Source organism: Polyergus mexicanus, unplaced genomic scaffold (assembly GCF_030449975.1).
Source record: "Polyergus mexicanus isolate NDT 795.1 unplaced genomic scaffold, iyPolMexi1.0 SCAF_15, whole genome shotgun sequence".
Taxonomy (NCBI): Eukaryota; Metazoa; Arthropoda; class Insecta; order Hymenoptera; family Formicidae; genus Polyergus; species Polyergus mexicanus.
This window is the reverse complement of record NW_027223335.1, coordinates 417285-431111: the sequence shown is the minus strand read 5'-3', so window position 1 is coordinate 431111 and position 13827 is coordinate 417285. Positions and strand designations below refer to the sequence as shown.

Genomic DNA, 13827 nt, shown 5'->3' with positions numbered 1-13827 from the left:
ATTTCCGAAACGCAGAGATCTATATAATTTTAAATCTAAATCGGCGAAAAATTCAAAGTGGGAAATAATATAATTTTGTATTTGTGTCCAAGAAAACATTTAAATAAATAATCATCGTTTATGTAGCAATAAAACAATCCACTTTTAAAAAAGACGTATTAAATCGATACTATCAACATTATTTAATTTGTTTGAATGTCTACTATATAAAAATATTAAAATATGATTATTTTATAATATATGTTTCAATTTTTCTATAAATAAATCATTTTTTTTCTGGTCATTATCTTACAATATCACATTATTGATTATATTTTATATACACATACACATTCCATAAAAGATTTATGTATTGTATGACCACATTTCACCCACTTCAAGTTGAAATTACAATCTGTGTATTGTCTGATTAGAGTATAATATTCTGTGTGTATGAAATTTAACAAAAATGCTATTTTGTATTTTACATTGAAGAACTGTACTTAAAGATATGAAGTTTAAATATTATTTTAATAATTAATATATTATTGTAATATTTAAATATTTTTGCATGTACATGATTTTTCTTTTTGCATTTGAAATAAATCGTTCGTATATACTCTTATTTGAGAAGGGTAAACTGTTTTTCTAAATCTAAATAACATTAGGCATATATGAAATATAAAAATTAATTATTTTTGGTAATATATGAATTAATACAATTGCTCTTTGATATATAATTTGTTTTATTAAGTAAAATTAATATACAGTAAATATCTGTTTTTTTTTTAACTGTGAATCTGCTCTTATTGACGGCACAGTCATGTATAAATAATTTTTCTATATTAATGAGAATGTTCCTGTATTACTACAGAAATACATATATCAATTTTAATGTTTATTTTGGCAAATTTTTTTCTTATTTTAAGAAACCGATTCTCGTTTATCTAGAGTTTAGAGTCAACGAGATGTTCCTTAAAATAAACAACTACCGAACCTTCATTTTTTTCAAGGCACACTGTACAAACATTAGACGCGCAATGAACGCCAATATGGAAAATGTATTTGTCTGATTTCAAACCAATTTTGGACGAAATCTCTATTCGTATGAAAGTTGGACGCATAATATTTGTGTCGAAAATATTTTCTTTGGATACTCTCGAGTGAAAATTATATTATTTCCGTTTTCCAACTACTTAAGCTTTTCTTTATTAACGCCCAATCCTCTAATATATCCGCATCGTTGAGCATGTAAACAATGTATGGACCTGCAACAGAAACTGCTCGTCTTCTCTCCGAATGGTTTCTGCGTCTTCTACCAGTCGTATTAAGCCATAAATCCGCATGTATGTCCACATTGTTTCTATCTTCCTCTAAACGGCGAATCTTCTCTTGAAGATCATTATGAATACAATCCCAAATTAACCCTTTCTCACTTTCAAAATTTTGCAAGGCAGCCTGCTCTTCTGCTAGAAATTTATTCTGTATGTTTTGCAACCTGTACTGTTTCAATATGCCAGCTACCTCTGTTTTTGTTTTCATGTTTTCTTTTAGTCGCTCTAGTGGTATTAGATATTCTTCAGATTTTCCAATGCGTACTTCTCCAAGTTTTGTGTCCACCTGTGTAATTCTTTCTCGATACAATCTGAAATAGACAATAAAAAATAAGCGTTTATATTCAGAACTTTTAAAACTTTAATATATTGCTTATATTATATCAACAATTAATAATTACGATTTCATAATTACAAACTGTAATGTTATATTTACTTTTTTGTGTTCGTAATCAAATTAATCTTCTAAATAATTATAATTATAATTATAATATTTATATTACTAGAATGAAAAAAAATTTCCCTATTTTGCCAAATGTTTTCGGGAATATATTCTATATAAATTTAAATGAAAGTTTTACAAATTATATTATTATATTATTGCTAAATATGGAATATACTTACTGTTCTTTGAGAAGAGTAAACTGTCTTTCTAAATCTAATAAGTTTTCCATGCATTCATTCCGTCTCCTCTCGCATTCATCCTCATCCATCTCTGAAGAATCATCACTGTCAGTATGTTCCGCGCTACTGTCACACGATGCGGAACTCTGGTTACTTTCGTTACTATCATGGGACATTTCCTCTCCTTCTGCCTCCGATTCATCCTTAACGCTTGGCATTTATACTGTAAAATATTTGTTGTTTATACATGTTGCATGTTTCTTATACACAATAAATGTAAAGATAAATGTTAAAAATTAAAAGCTTTATTTCAGATCTTAACAAATGTATCTGAATTATATATACGGTATAATCTACCTTATATTATTAGATTATATATTAGTTATGAAATTTTTCGTGCAAAAAAATATCTATCGTGCATATTTTGCTATAATATTATAATGCAACATGCCTACGTACAAAATTTATGATATCAAAATTTATAAATCAATAATGTAATTTGAAATATTAATACAAATCATTAAACTGAATAAGATAATATTTTATATACGTAGATAAGCATAACAAAGTTACACATATATATAATTAGATGAAAAGTTACATATGTATTATTTTGAAAACAACAGAGTGTTTTCAGAATGACTGAATGAAATCTTACATCTAAAAATTTCATTACATTGACGGTATACTTACTACTATATAATATATAATTCGGTTTTAAAAATTTTGTTGAATAATCCTTAAAAAGAAGAACAATATTTTTTTTCGTGTATTCGGCGATGCTTGACAGCCAGTTTTACCAGGGAGATATGGCCAGGTAAAGATATCTTGTAGCAACTAAAAAGAGCAGGGGAAAGCCATCCCGCAGTTTTCAGTTTACCGAGCCATCGTTTAATCGCCATCTGCATTCATTGCAGGGATATATGGAATTACGTAGCCAAATTGACTTTTTCACATTGTCGGTAAAATCGCCGTTGTATGCGTATCCGGACTATAAATTTATAAATCGTGAATTTTAATTATATATTCCGTTTCTATGAAGATTTAATTGTATATTTTATTCTTTATTCGTATATATTTCGTTCTATGGAGCTTTTAATAAAATGGATGCGGATATAGAGGTACTAAACGAGGTTTGGGAAGCATCTCGTGAAAACAAAACATAGCGTGTTACCTACCGGGTAAATTTATGTCTTTGACTATATAGTTCTATGTCTATGTTGGTTGGAATATAGTTGGCGTTCCGTACGCGCTGTTCCGTATACAAAGTTTATTTAAAATCGCTGGAATCGTCTCTCTCATTATAATAGTTTATATCAATTTAGTGGATCAATTGAATTGAATTCGACTTTGGTGCACCGTATACAGAGGTAGGCTTTAATGCTTTAATTCCTACAGCGTCGATTAATAAGAATCAGGAACTCTTGATGCATAAAATTTTATTATGTTTAGAAAAGTATGTACCTAACCTTTTTTCTTTTAACGATAATAGAGTAATCCTTCGCATAAAATAATTGTTAAATATAATATAATGAATATTATTATATTTAGAAGAAATCATTTTTAAATCATTAGAAAATAAGGAAAACGAGAAGCTTAAAAAATATGTATATATATATACATAAATACATATATATATAGATATATATTATATATTTTGATATATAATACTCCATCGGATACACAATAATACATCTGGATCTGTATGGAACAAACAGATAGACAATGTAACATTCGCATATAACTCTGCAAGGTATATTCTAGCAATTATATATCTCGTATCAATATTTATATAATAATATATATTTCTTGTATGCTTCCTGCGCGTTCCATGAAGACTTTCGGTTAAATAGGTCTTTCGGTTTCTGCAAGAAAAAAAAAGGTACAGCTCATTTTGTGCAATTTGTTTCGTACGAAAATTTTTTTATCTCCTTTTTTTTTATTTTTTTTTTAATTTTTCTATTCTTCCTTTTTCTTTTACTTCGCTTCGAGTTTCGTCGCGCACAGGACGAATGTACAGATGTAACGCGTCGCACGTTTATGCGCTTTATGGTAGTCTTGAAATCTTCGGGATAAAGTATAAAATGCTCGAGGTATCTCTCGAGGGCACTGACGGGCCGACAAAATCCATCCAGTCGTGATCGACTCTAGCAATAAGATTTTTTTGACAGAGGAACATGAGGAAAAAAAAAAAAAAATCAAAATATTGTTTCTATAAACTTTGATATCACTTTTTCGCTTGTCTGTCGAAAGATCATTTGCTGAAAGTATGTCGTGAAAAAAATAGAGATATTAATATAAATGTTTATTTTAGCGCAGATGTCCGCAGATCATATTGTGATCTTGTTAATAAATGTTGCGCTGAAATATTTATTTTTTTATTATCCTTCGAATATTTTCCTGTCAATTTTTTTGTTTTTTTTTTATTTCATGGTTTTATAGAGGATCACACTTTCGATTATATGAATTTTATACTTAAACGATTATTGTTTGGTTTGCCCAGCAAAGTCCTCGAATTATACATTTTAGCGTGAGGGAAGGAATGGAAAAGGCGCTCGATGTGATCTATGGTATAATCCCTCGTGCGGCGACGGCTTTATAGAGACTCTTAATATTCATTTCATGCAACATTTATGCGGCACGATCGCGGTTCGCCAGGAAAAAGTCCGAACAAGCTCCGAATCCGACTTGGTGATAGCCACTGATATCACATTGGTAAAAGATAGAATGCAAAATCGCAACGGTAAGATAAATGCACTACTGAATGATTGTTTGAGCAGATTAAATCAATCCTTTTGCTGGATAAAAACAATATTTCCGTCACATAATTATCTTTCAAATATATCGAGAGATTAAAACTTAAATATATTTGAAATTCTCTTAATTTTACGTAAAAGTTGTTTGGAACATATAACGGAAAAAAAGGTAAAATTAAGCTTGTTAATAGATTGGATCTATCGCTAAAATCAAGAAAGATATGCAATATTTTGTAATAAAATCAATATAATCTTCATTTTTTATAATTTCATATCAACTGTAGATTTTTTTATTTCTCTCTTTTTCCTTCAATAGAATATTTTTGTTACGTCATTCGTTTGTTAGCCTAGTTATATAATAATAAACGTACATAAATTATTATCGCTGTACGTGAATAGTTATTCGGTAGTGTATGTATCCAGCAATAAGTAGGAAGAAAACGTTGGGTAAAGAATAAAAAAAATTAAATTAAGAAAGAGACTGTTTATAATTATTAATGCAATTGCGTCGATAAAGTTTACTTATGCGTAATATATAGTTTATCCAATTGATTTCATGCCAAGAATAACGACGATCTTCATACAAGCATGAAATCAATTGAATAAATTATATATAATACAACGCACCAGTAAACATTATTGACAAATAACGTTAATAATCGTAACCATGACAAATAAATAATAATTTACATTAATTATTAAGCTGATTTGAAATTGACTCGGAGGAACCGTAATCGCCTTCAAGTTCAACCTACTAATTTTTTTTTCTTCGGTATAGAATAATTACGCCGGGGAGGTTTATGAACTTCGACAAGGGTAGAATGTCGCGAACCGCGGAAGCGCTATTACCTTATATAATTGGTTCGATCGATTTTAGTCTCGGTGAATAAAGCTGCATTCACATCGGACGCTGCTCGCGGATTTTACGACTGTATACGCGATCGATGCGACGCGCATCCTCTCGCGCGAATCTGTCTATTCTCTGTTTTTCGCTATTGAACACACGCACTCTTTCTCTCTGAGAAAACGTATTCGCTATTCTCGGCGAGCGGGAAACGACTGCAGAATGTAACAAGAAGTATAGCTCGTATTTTCAAAACTTTATCATATTAGGTTCGTTAAAAATAGCGTGTTCTCAAGACTCTAAGTCGCGTGAAACAAAGTGTACGATAATACTAATCTAAGATGGAATTTTTCATCATCATTCAACTGACCGTTTCGCAATAAATATAACACTTTAGCGTTCGTCGCATTCAAAGTTATTGAAAAAATTCATTATTGTTGAAGAATTTTCGTAATAATATCTTTCGAATGCGCTAAATATTAATTCAAGATAAATGAGTAATATACATCTAAAATTAATAATACACGGTACTTTAAAGCTTATCACATATTTAAAGTGCGATATAAAGGAGACTCCTTATTAGAGACTTCTTGCAATAGCATGTTTCGCAAACGTGCTAAATATTAATATCGTATTATGTTGCGAGCGAGTAATAATTTAGATAGAAATTGCCATCGAAAATTTGAGCGCATTTTCAGCACATTTGAGGTACGCGGTCGCAAAAACCTTCTGGTTATATATTAGTCGTCTTAGTTGGAAAATCGATTTCGCAGCATGCTCGTTATTTACGTCGTTTATTGTTCCGCGGCAAGTTTCTCCTCCGTGCACGACGGTTAGTTTGATTATTCGTGTGGTTCGTGGAATTAGTTAATGAAGTTAATGACCGATACAGCGACCGACCATGTATCGCTCTGAAAGGGAGCGAATTGTTAAATGCATTGTAAAGGGGAAAAAAAAAAAAACGAAAAAAATGGCCTTTATCTCGTTGTTGCTTTTTTACGGCGCAATTTATCTTTGTCTCGCGTCGAGGCACTAATGATCATTCCCGATTAAAGAAGAGAACGCAGATGAAAACTTAGAATAAGTAGGGCGCTATTCATAGTTCTCTATCTTTTGTGCGAAACCATGTCTGACGTTTACAACGCGATCCGAACAACGAACTGTCCGCTAGGTAATTCATCTTTAAATACCACGAAATCTTAAACCGTATACAAGGTGTTCGAATAATGATGAATTATTTTTTTGATAATAAATGCAGACACATTTACGATGGCAATTATTGATATAAAAAAATAGCATTTCTTAGCGTATAAAAATTATACGTGTATGCAGCAAATTAATTAAGTTAACGTTAAATTAATTTCTTCTCATTTCAATCAATTATATACTTTTTCCAATAAAGTTTTTTTTTTTTTTTTTTAAATTATTTATCTAATTAAAATATCAACATAAATAATAACATTTTTAATGGTAGAATTTATATTATTATATGTTTAATTATTTTACGATAATTATTGATAAATAAAAGAAAAAGTTTTCTGAAAATCATCATGATAAATAAAATATACGAGATATACATACAGATATATGTATAGGACGGGTTCTAACGAAGTTTTTCGTATGTCATATTTTTGCGATGTCTTTTCATAAGCCACGTATTCTGCAGTCGTCCGCGTATGTGTGTTACGGTCTTTTTCAAAGATATGTAACGATCCGTCGGCCTCCACAGAGAGCAACATAAGCGAATCGACCTCAGAAAGAAATAGAGATAGATAAAGACAGCGAGGAAGATACGGAGAGATACAGAGGTGCTTTCTGCCTTCCCGAGACCTCCTAGGAAATTGACATTTGCGCGTGCGAAGGGCCGATTGGCCTAGAGACAATTTTTTTTCTGCACCACCACACTTTTTCCTGCCTTATGATACGAGTAAAAATTTATACAAGTTCTCCTTTGACGGTCGAAGGGTTTCGCCGTTTTCTCGGACTTGGTAATGCCGCGAATCATCAGTAAGTCGAATCAGACTCGAACGTTCGATCGCGGTTGAAAAGAAAACCTCGCATGCTCGAATATTGTATGAAGTAACTTCGCAACTTTTCACTCTGTACTTTCCAGCCATTTTGCCTCTTTATAAATAAAAGTTGAAAAAGGAAAACCGAAGTATGTAGAAAGTGAAAAGTTGCGGAGTCTTTTCATGGCACAGAACGCAACCGGATATCTTTCTCGAGCAAATCTTTTTCGCAAGAAGTAGAAAGTTAAAAGAATTTTAAAATAATAAGAAATGCATAATAATAGCATAAGAAATAATAGAGAAATCATAGCTGTAATAAAGCATTATATATATATATATATATCGATTATTTAACGCTTTAGTTATAAAGGAATTCAAGATTGAAAATTGGCGGAATTACCGAAAGTTTGGAAATTACTATCCTCCTCGGTTAGATGTTTAGAATTTAATGTAAAATTTAATTCAATCGTTTGCCACGACAATTTTGTGATCTGAGATGTATTAATTATTTCTATTTGTTTTTTTTTATCTACATGTCGCTTATAATCGCTCCAATCGATTCTTGCGACGAACAGATGAAGAATTCGTGTCACGCGTATGTTTTTAGATTAATACGTTGCTTTAGAACAAAGTAAAAATCGAATGACTTAGATTTATTTGCATATCTATCGATGCGATCTTGCTGTATATCTTACAGAAAATATATGTAAAATCTTTGAAAAATATATAAACTTTTTTTATCATTATCAAAATATTGAAACGATTTTCTTCAAAAATATCCTGACAGAAAAAATTTTATATGATTAATATACATTTTATATACATGTATATGTTGATAAACTTGTAACACACTGCGTGCTTGTCCGAATGATAATGATGAGAAAACGTTTCCAAAATTTGTATAGTTTAATTGAACTAAATCGAGAATATAAAAAAATATATATACAACTTTAAGATAGATTGCAGATAATTGCTAATAATCTGCTTAAACTGGCATAATTTCAATTTCCCAAATTCTGCAAATTTCGATTAACTTTGTGCAAAAGCCTGATTAAAATTTATATGCTCGATTATACATGTAGCATATAACTATTATAATGTTCGATATATAGCTATACTGATTTAATTGTCTCATTATGGAGGGTACATATGATCTTCTAAATACAGTTGTATTTTATGCGCAAATCAATGACATACGTTAATTTGATACCGTCGATCATTGGTAACTGCCACAGCTTTCCACATATTAAATCAATAAACATGGAATCAATCTTGACGCTTCATTAAAAAAGTAAATTGCAGCAAATCTATTAGTAGAGATCAAAGTCGAGATGTCTATTAAATGGCGGCGTGTGTAAAGAAACTTCTCTGTAAAATCGACGCGTTTTCTAACACATTCTACAAACTTCCAATGACATTTCAGGCTTTCGTGACGAGCATACGACAAATTCTACATAATTAAATAAATAAATTCTCGTTATATGCGTAAAAACATCGGGATTATAATGAAAGAGCGAGTTAAAGCTTTCGCATTCGCATTATTTTTGCCATTAAATCGCGACCCCATTTCGAGACAAAGCGCATTTGCATTCTCGTGCATTCGGTCTCGCATCGCGGAGGATATCCTGCGCGACTTATGTAATCCAAGGCTTTTGCGCGGCGAATAAAGGCGGCAGTCGGCCGCTGCGTTTCTATCAATTATCGAGCACATATTGAAAGGCAGAAACGTGTATAAAATCGGTCCCGATGAGCTCGAATCTGTATTCGCGGCATTAATGCGGCTCTAAAACGCCAGCGTATCTTACGCCAGCAGACTCGACGATATCTCCGAAAAATATTACGGTATTATCAAAATCGCAAAGTGCGAATATACGCGAATTATTTCTCGGAGTATCTGTCTTCGCCGTTCGGCGAGGTTCGAGCAATACCCATTATAAGTGATATCTGAAATTTGTACAATATATGTATAATATATTGACTATATAAGTGATGGCAGGGTATCGATATCTGGTTTAAAAAAGTGAAAAAAAGAAAATTTCTCCGTATAAAGTAATTACGATAATACATCGATCACTATAGAGAGAACATATAGGGCCGTTTCTGTAACATCAGTTAAGGATTGAATTTTAAATGATTTTTTTTTTTTGCCTCGTTTTGTATGTAGAAGTAAATATTTTAATTTTCATTATTCTCTTTAATGTTTTATAATATTAAATAACGGTTGATAATATAGTTTTATATGTTTTATATATATATATAAATGAAAACAATTACGATGGTTTTCTATTAAACGTGAATCAATTTGTAGCGCGTGTAACAATGTAAACTTTTTGCCGATTCATTGAATTTTGCGCGATTTATGAAACTTCAAAAGCCGGGGAGTATTTTACACTTCGCATGAGTGAAAGCTAGTTTTTAATATAATTAGCAGAATGAAAAATCGTTATCCGTAAAAGGCCTTTGGCGTGAAAAATATATGGAATACATCTTTTCCTTCGCGTTTAATCTCGTAAATCCGTAATTAATTATGTGAAGAAAATTACACGATACTTGATAAATTGTATGAAAGAGTCATCGTTACCTACACGTTAGGTGGTTCTATAACACTCATAAGAGGATTTAATAGAGTTCTTATACGCCATAATAGACCCTTAAAACGGACCCATAGCGAAGATTAGAAGAACTGGTCGGATCTTACTTTATTTGTAATGGCATTGTAATAAGGACCTTCATTTCGAAGTCTCCTTTTCATAGTAAGGGGTATGATATCGTTGACCAAAGTTATGTTTAAGTAATCCTCTTAAGTAGATCGGTCTCTTTTATGGAAGAGAAAAGCTGACCCTCCTTCTTCCCTCTAATTTTCTGCCTGATCAATAACGACGTGCCATCACTTTGCGCTTTACTTCTGTTAAACGTATGGTCTTTGAAAGACGTCTATTGTCGATGCGTAGAAATAAATTACGGATAATGTTAAGAGGAAATAGAATGAATTAAAATATTTGATGTTTATACATCACACATTAAAGAAAATTGAATAACGTACTTATGAAACTCTGAATATATTTTCTTCGGAGAATATATTCATTTAAAAAAAAAAAGGATCAAATGAGTTTTTACTGTCAATATTTTCTTCCTTGTTGTCAATAATATATTTTCATTATATTCATATTTCTTTTGAGATAATATATATGAAATGAAATATACAATATAACATAAAGTTCTCTGGAAAAATTACAAATTAGTAATAAAAATGCAAATATTGAAATATCTTTTTCTATGTTACGACACGGATTCGATAAATTTAGAAAGGTACGCGCTTCACTCTCAAAATATTTTCACTTTTATCTCCCGGAATTCCTCCATTCGCAGAGAATGCTTTATATGAAGAAAAAAACATGTGCAAGCAAATAAAAAAAATTTCAAAAGCGAACCTCTAATAGGAACCAATTACTCTTGCACGAATTTTTTTATGGGCTCTCTCTCTCTCTCTCTCTTTGGCATTCTTTTATAAAAACTTTTTGTAAAATTCCAATTAAAATCACCCGTTATATTCTAGATAAATTTCAAATCACAGCGCTCAAGGCGTTAATTTTGCTGTCGTTGATGCACTTTGATTTTAGTTTAACTGACTATTTATCTTCTTTCGAAACTAATATCGGAGAAGGAAACGAAGAACCAATTAAATATGAATTTAATTTAATCGACGCTTGCAGAACTACTCATGAGTTACTTAAAGAAGATCCCAAATGAATTACTTGCAATTGAGTTCAATTTTTGATGGATGCAAAAAAATATATCTCACATTAATAAAATTGCGTGTTTTGCTTTTTACAAATACATACCTAAACCACATATAAATTTTTGATAAATGTCGCAGACATGTAGAAATGTTCCGAATCAACAGACATTTTTTAAATGGCTTCATAAATAAATATAATAAATAAATATATATTGTATATTTTTTGAATCGTCGTACATATTATTTGGATAGAATAAGTTTTTATTGTATCGAAAAAAAAAAAAAAAATACTATTATTAACTAAAAAGTTAATCGAATCGAATTATCAAAATTGCTAAAAACCCTTCGACCGTCGAAAGAATCACGCGGTTCTTTCGGCTCGCGTTGCGGCGCGTTTTTGAAGGAAGTCCCGAGAGATTGACTCGGGATCGTTTCTCAATATCCGGATACATTTAATAGCGAGACCTGCTCGAGGGGAAAAAAGATCTCAGGCCGGCGAGAACGTTTGCGACGTGAACGCCACGTGCTCTCGCATATATTTGCGTTTCTCGGGAATCCGCGCGAAGCGGATTTGAAGAAACGAAGGAGCGACGAATCGGTGGCGTCGCTCCTGAACCAACGCAAGGACGACGATTGTGTCCCATTGCCGTTTACCGAGGAATCGGCATGGCGGCTGTGGTTCTTTTCCGTTCCAGGCGTCGGGGGGACCGAGCGAACCGGGGGCGAGATGGGGGGGAGGGGCGGGCGGCGGTCAACATTTCGAAGGATCGAGGGCGATCGCGTGCGTGCCGGATCCTCGGGACTAGGACGACTAGGACTTGGCCTTGTCGCTCTGTGCCTTGTCAAAACCGTCGATCAGCGTCTCGATGATGAACTTGATCGTCAGCTTGTAGATGTTCTCCACGTTTTCCGAATATCGGTCCTCCAGTGTACGCTCCACCGCATCCAAAAACGGTTTCTCGATTTTCTGGAAGTAAAGCGTTTGGTTATTAATTACAGTGATATACGAAATTGACATGAAGCGTTTGGAAAATATAAAGAGAAAAGAATAATATTACCATTTTGCTACAATTAGGTCGAAAGCATAATTGTTGATCATCCAAACTGTTAATCATGATAATAGCGTAAGTATACGAAGTATACTTTGTACGAGAAGCATTTTTCGAATATAATCTCGTTCAAGGATAATTCAATTTCGTTATTTGTGTGTGTGTGTGATTTTTCTTAGCCAACGAATCTTTGGCAATCAAGTTGTTTTAATTTTTGTTTGAAATTTTTATTTAGAAGATTATTATTTTAGATATACATATACATATTTTTATAATAAAATAAACAAGTTAGATAAAAATATATTTCTATATTTTTTCTTTTTCTGTTATTATATGTATAAAAAAAAAGTTTTATAAAAGTTTTAAAACACAATCAAAAAGATTTTTTGAGTATATATGAATATATACCATATGATATATGATATATATGAAAATGTTCTCAGATCTTTATAATGCCAATATGGTGAAATATTTAAATCTTGAGCTATTTTCAGCGCTATGGCCGGCAACAATGTCGGAATTGACGATTGAATCGGCGATTGTGTTGCGATCTTAGCATCCACTTAGGAATTATCAATTCCTATATACAGTAAAGTCGCAAAGCAAAAATTTGAAATCGTGGACAAACATTCCATGTTGCGAAAGTAAATGCGACACTCCGCGATATGATCCTTTAAAACGTTCGTTTCCGCGAATAACTAAAAATTTTATCCTCATTTAAAAGCTAGAAAATTGGAAACGATTTGATTGTCAAAATTTCGTCGAAGAAGAATCAAATAATGAAATGGAGTTATCCTCGATCAAGATTAATTCGAGAGATAAATCTGAGATGCCTCTCGTATGAAATATGTTCTCTACAATCTATTATCATTAATAGTTAGCATTAACAATTTAATTATAAAATTATCTTTTATTCTAAATATCGTAATACTACTAATGAAATTTAAAATTAATTTTCTTTTTATAAAATCTTTTTATAATTTCCACCTTTTCAATCGCGTACATTTTTAAATATTCTTATATCTCGCCTTTTTCTATGCAATTTCAAATTTTATTTCAGTTTTTATTCCTTTTCTTCGAGAAAATAAAACAATAAAGAAAAGATGTATTTTCTTTTTTAAATGTACAAAGAAACTTCCCTCGCTATTACCGGGAAAATAACAAAAGCCTACTTTGCATATATATGCGAGAAATATTTTTGCGTACCTGCGCTGAAATCATTTTTTTAACGATTCTTTCTCTTAGACGTGCATCACATAGATTATTACTTTTTCGTCGCCGTTGTATTTTACTGTTTCCTATATATTGTATGGTATATATATTATAATTTATATTTATGTGACAAATACATGTTTATATACAGAGCATTAATTCTTTGCAATAGCATAAAATTCAAATTTTGTTTTTCTATTTTTCTAGTGGAGCAAATAAATGAGATTACTGATGATTTTAATGACACACTAAAAAAAGACTTATTGAATAAATAAAATGAA

The 13827-nt window shown here is 31.5% G+C and overlaps 2 protein-coding genes across 3 annotated transcripts in view; both read right to left on the bottom strand.

Annotated features, from left to right (window-relative positions):
- Positions 1–766: 766 nt before the first annotated feature.
- On the bottom strand, positions 767–2838 carry Brms1 (breast cancer metastasis-suppressor 1-like protein). The gene is made up of 3 exons (XM_070307988.1): positions 2631–2838; positions 1938–2160; positions 767–1624 (listed from the first exon to the last, which is right to left on the bottom strand). Exons 2-3 carry the CDS (start codon positions 2153–2155, stop codon positions 1150–1152), a joined length of 693 nt encoding a protein of 230 aa, XP_070164089.1. The 5' UTR covers positions 2156–2160; positions 2631–2838; the 3' UTR covers positions 767–1149.
- A 770-nt stretch (positions 2839–3608) lies between these two features.
- The window catches only part of LOC138939696 (neuroglobin), a 37507-nt gene continuing 27288 nt past the window's right edge, over positions 3609–13827 (bottom strand). The window contains exons 4-5 of one of the 2 annotated variants that reach the window (XR_011447885.1): positions 11940–12252; positions 3609–3802 (exon numbers count right to left, since the gene is read on the bottom strand). Coding sequence is in view for 1 of the 2 variants with exons in the window: in XM_070307766.1 (XP_070163867.1) it covers positions 12097–12252 (156 nt within the window). In the remaining variant the exon portion in view is untranslated. Of the gene's footprint in view, positions 12253–13827 lie in introns of both variants that reach the window. The other variant, XM_070307766.1, reaches the window with a different exon arrangement.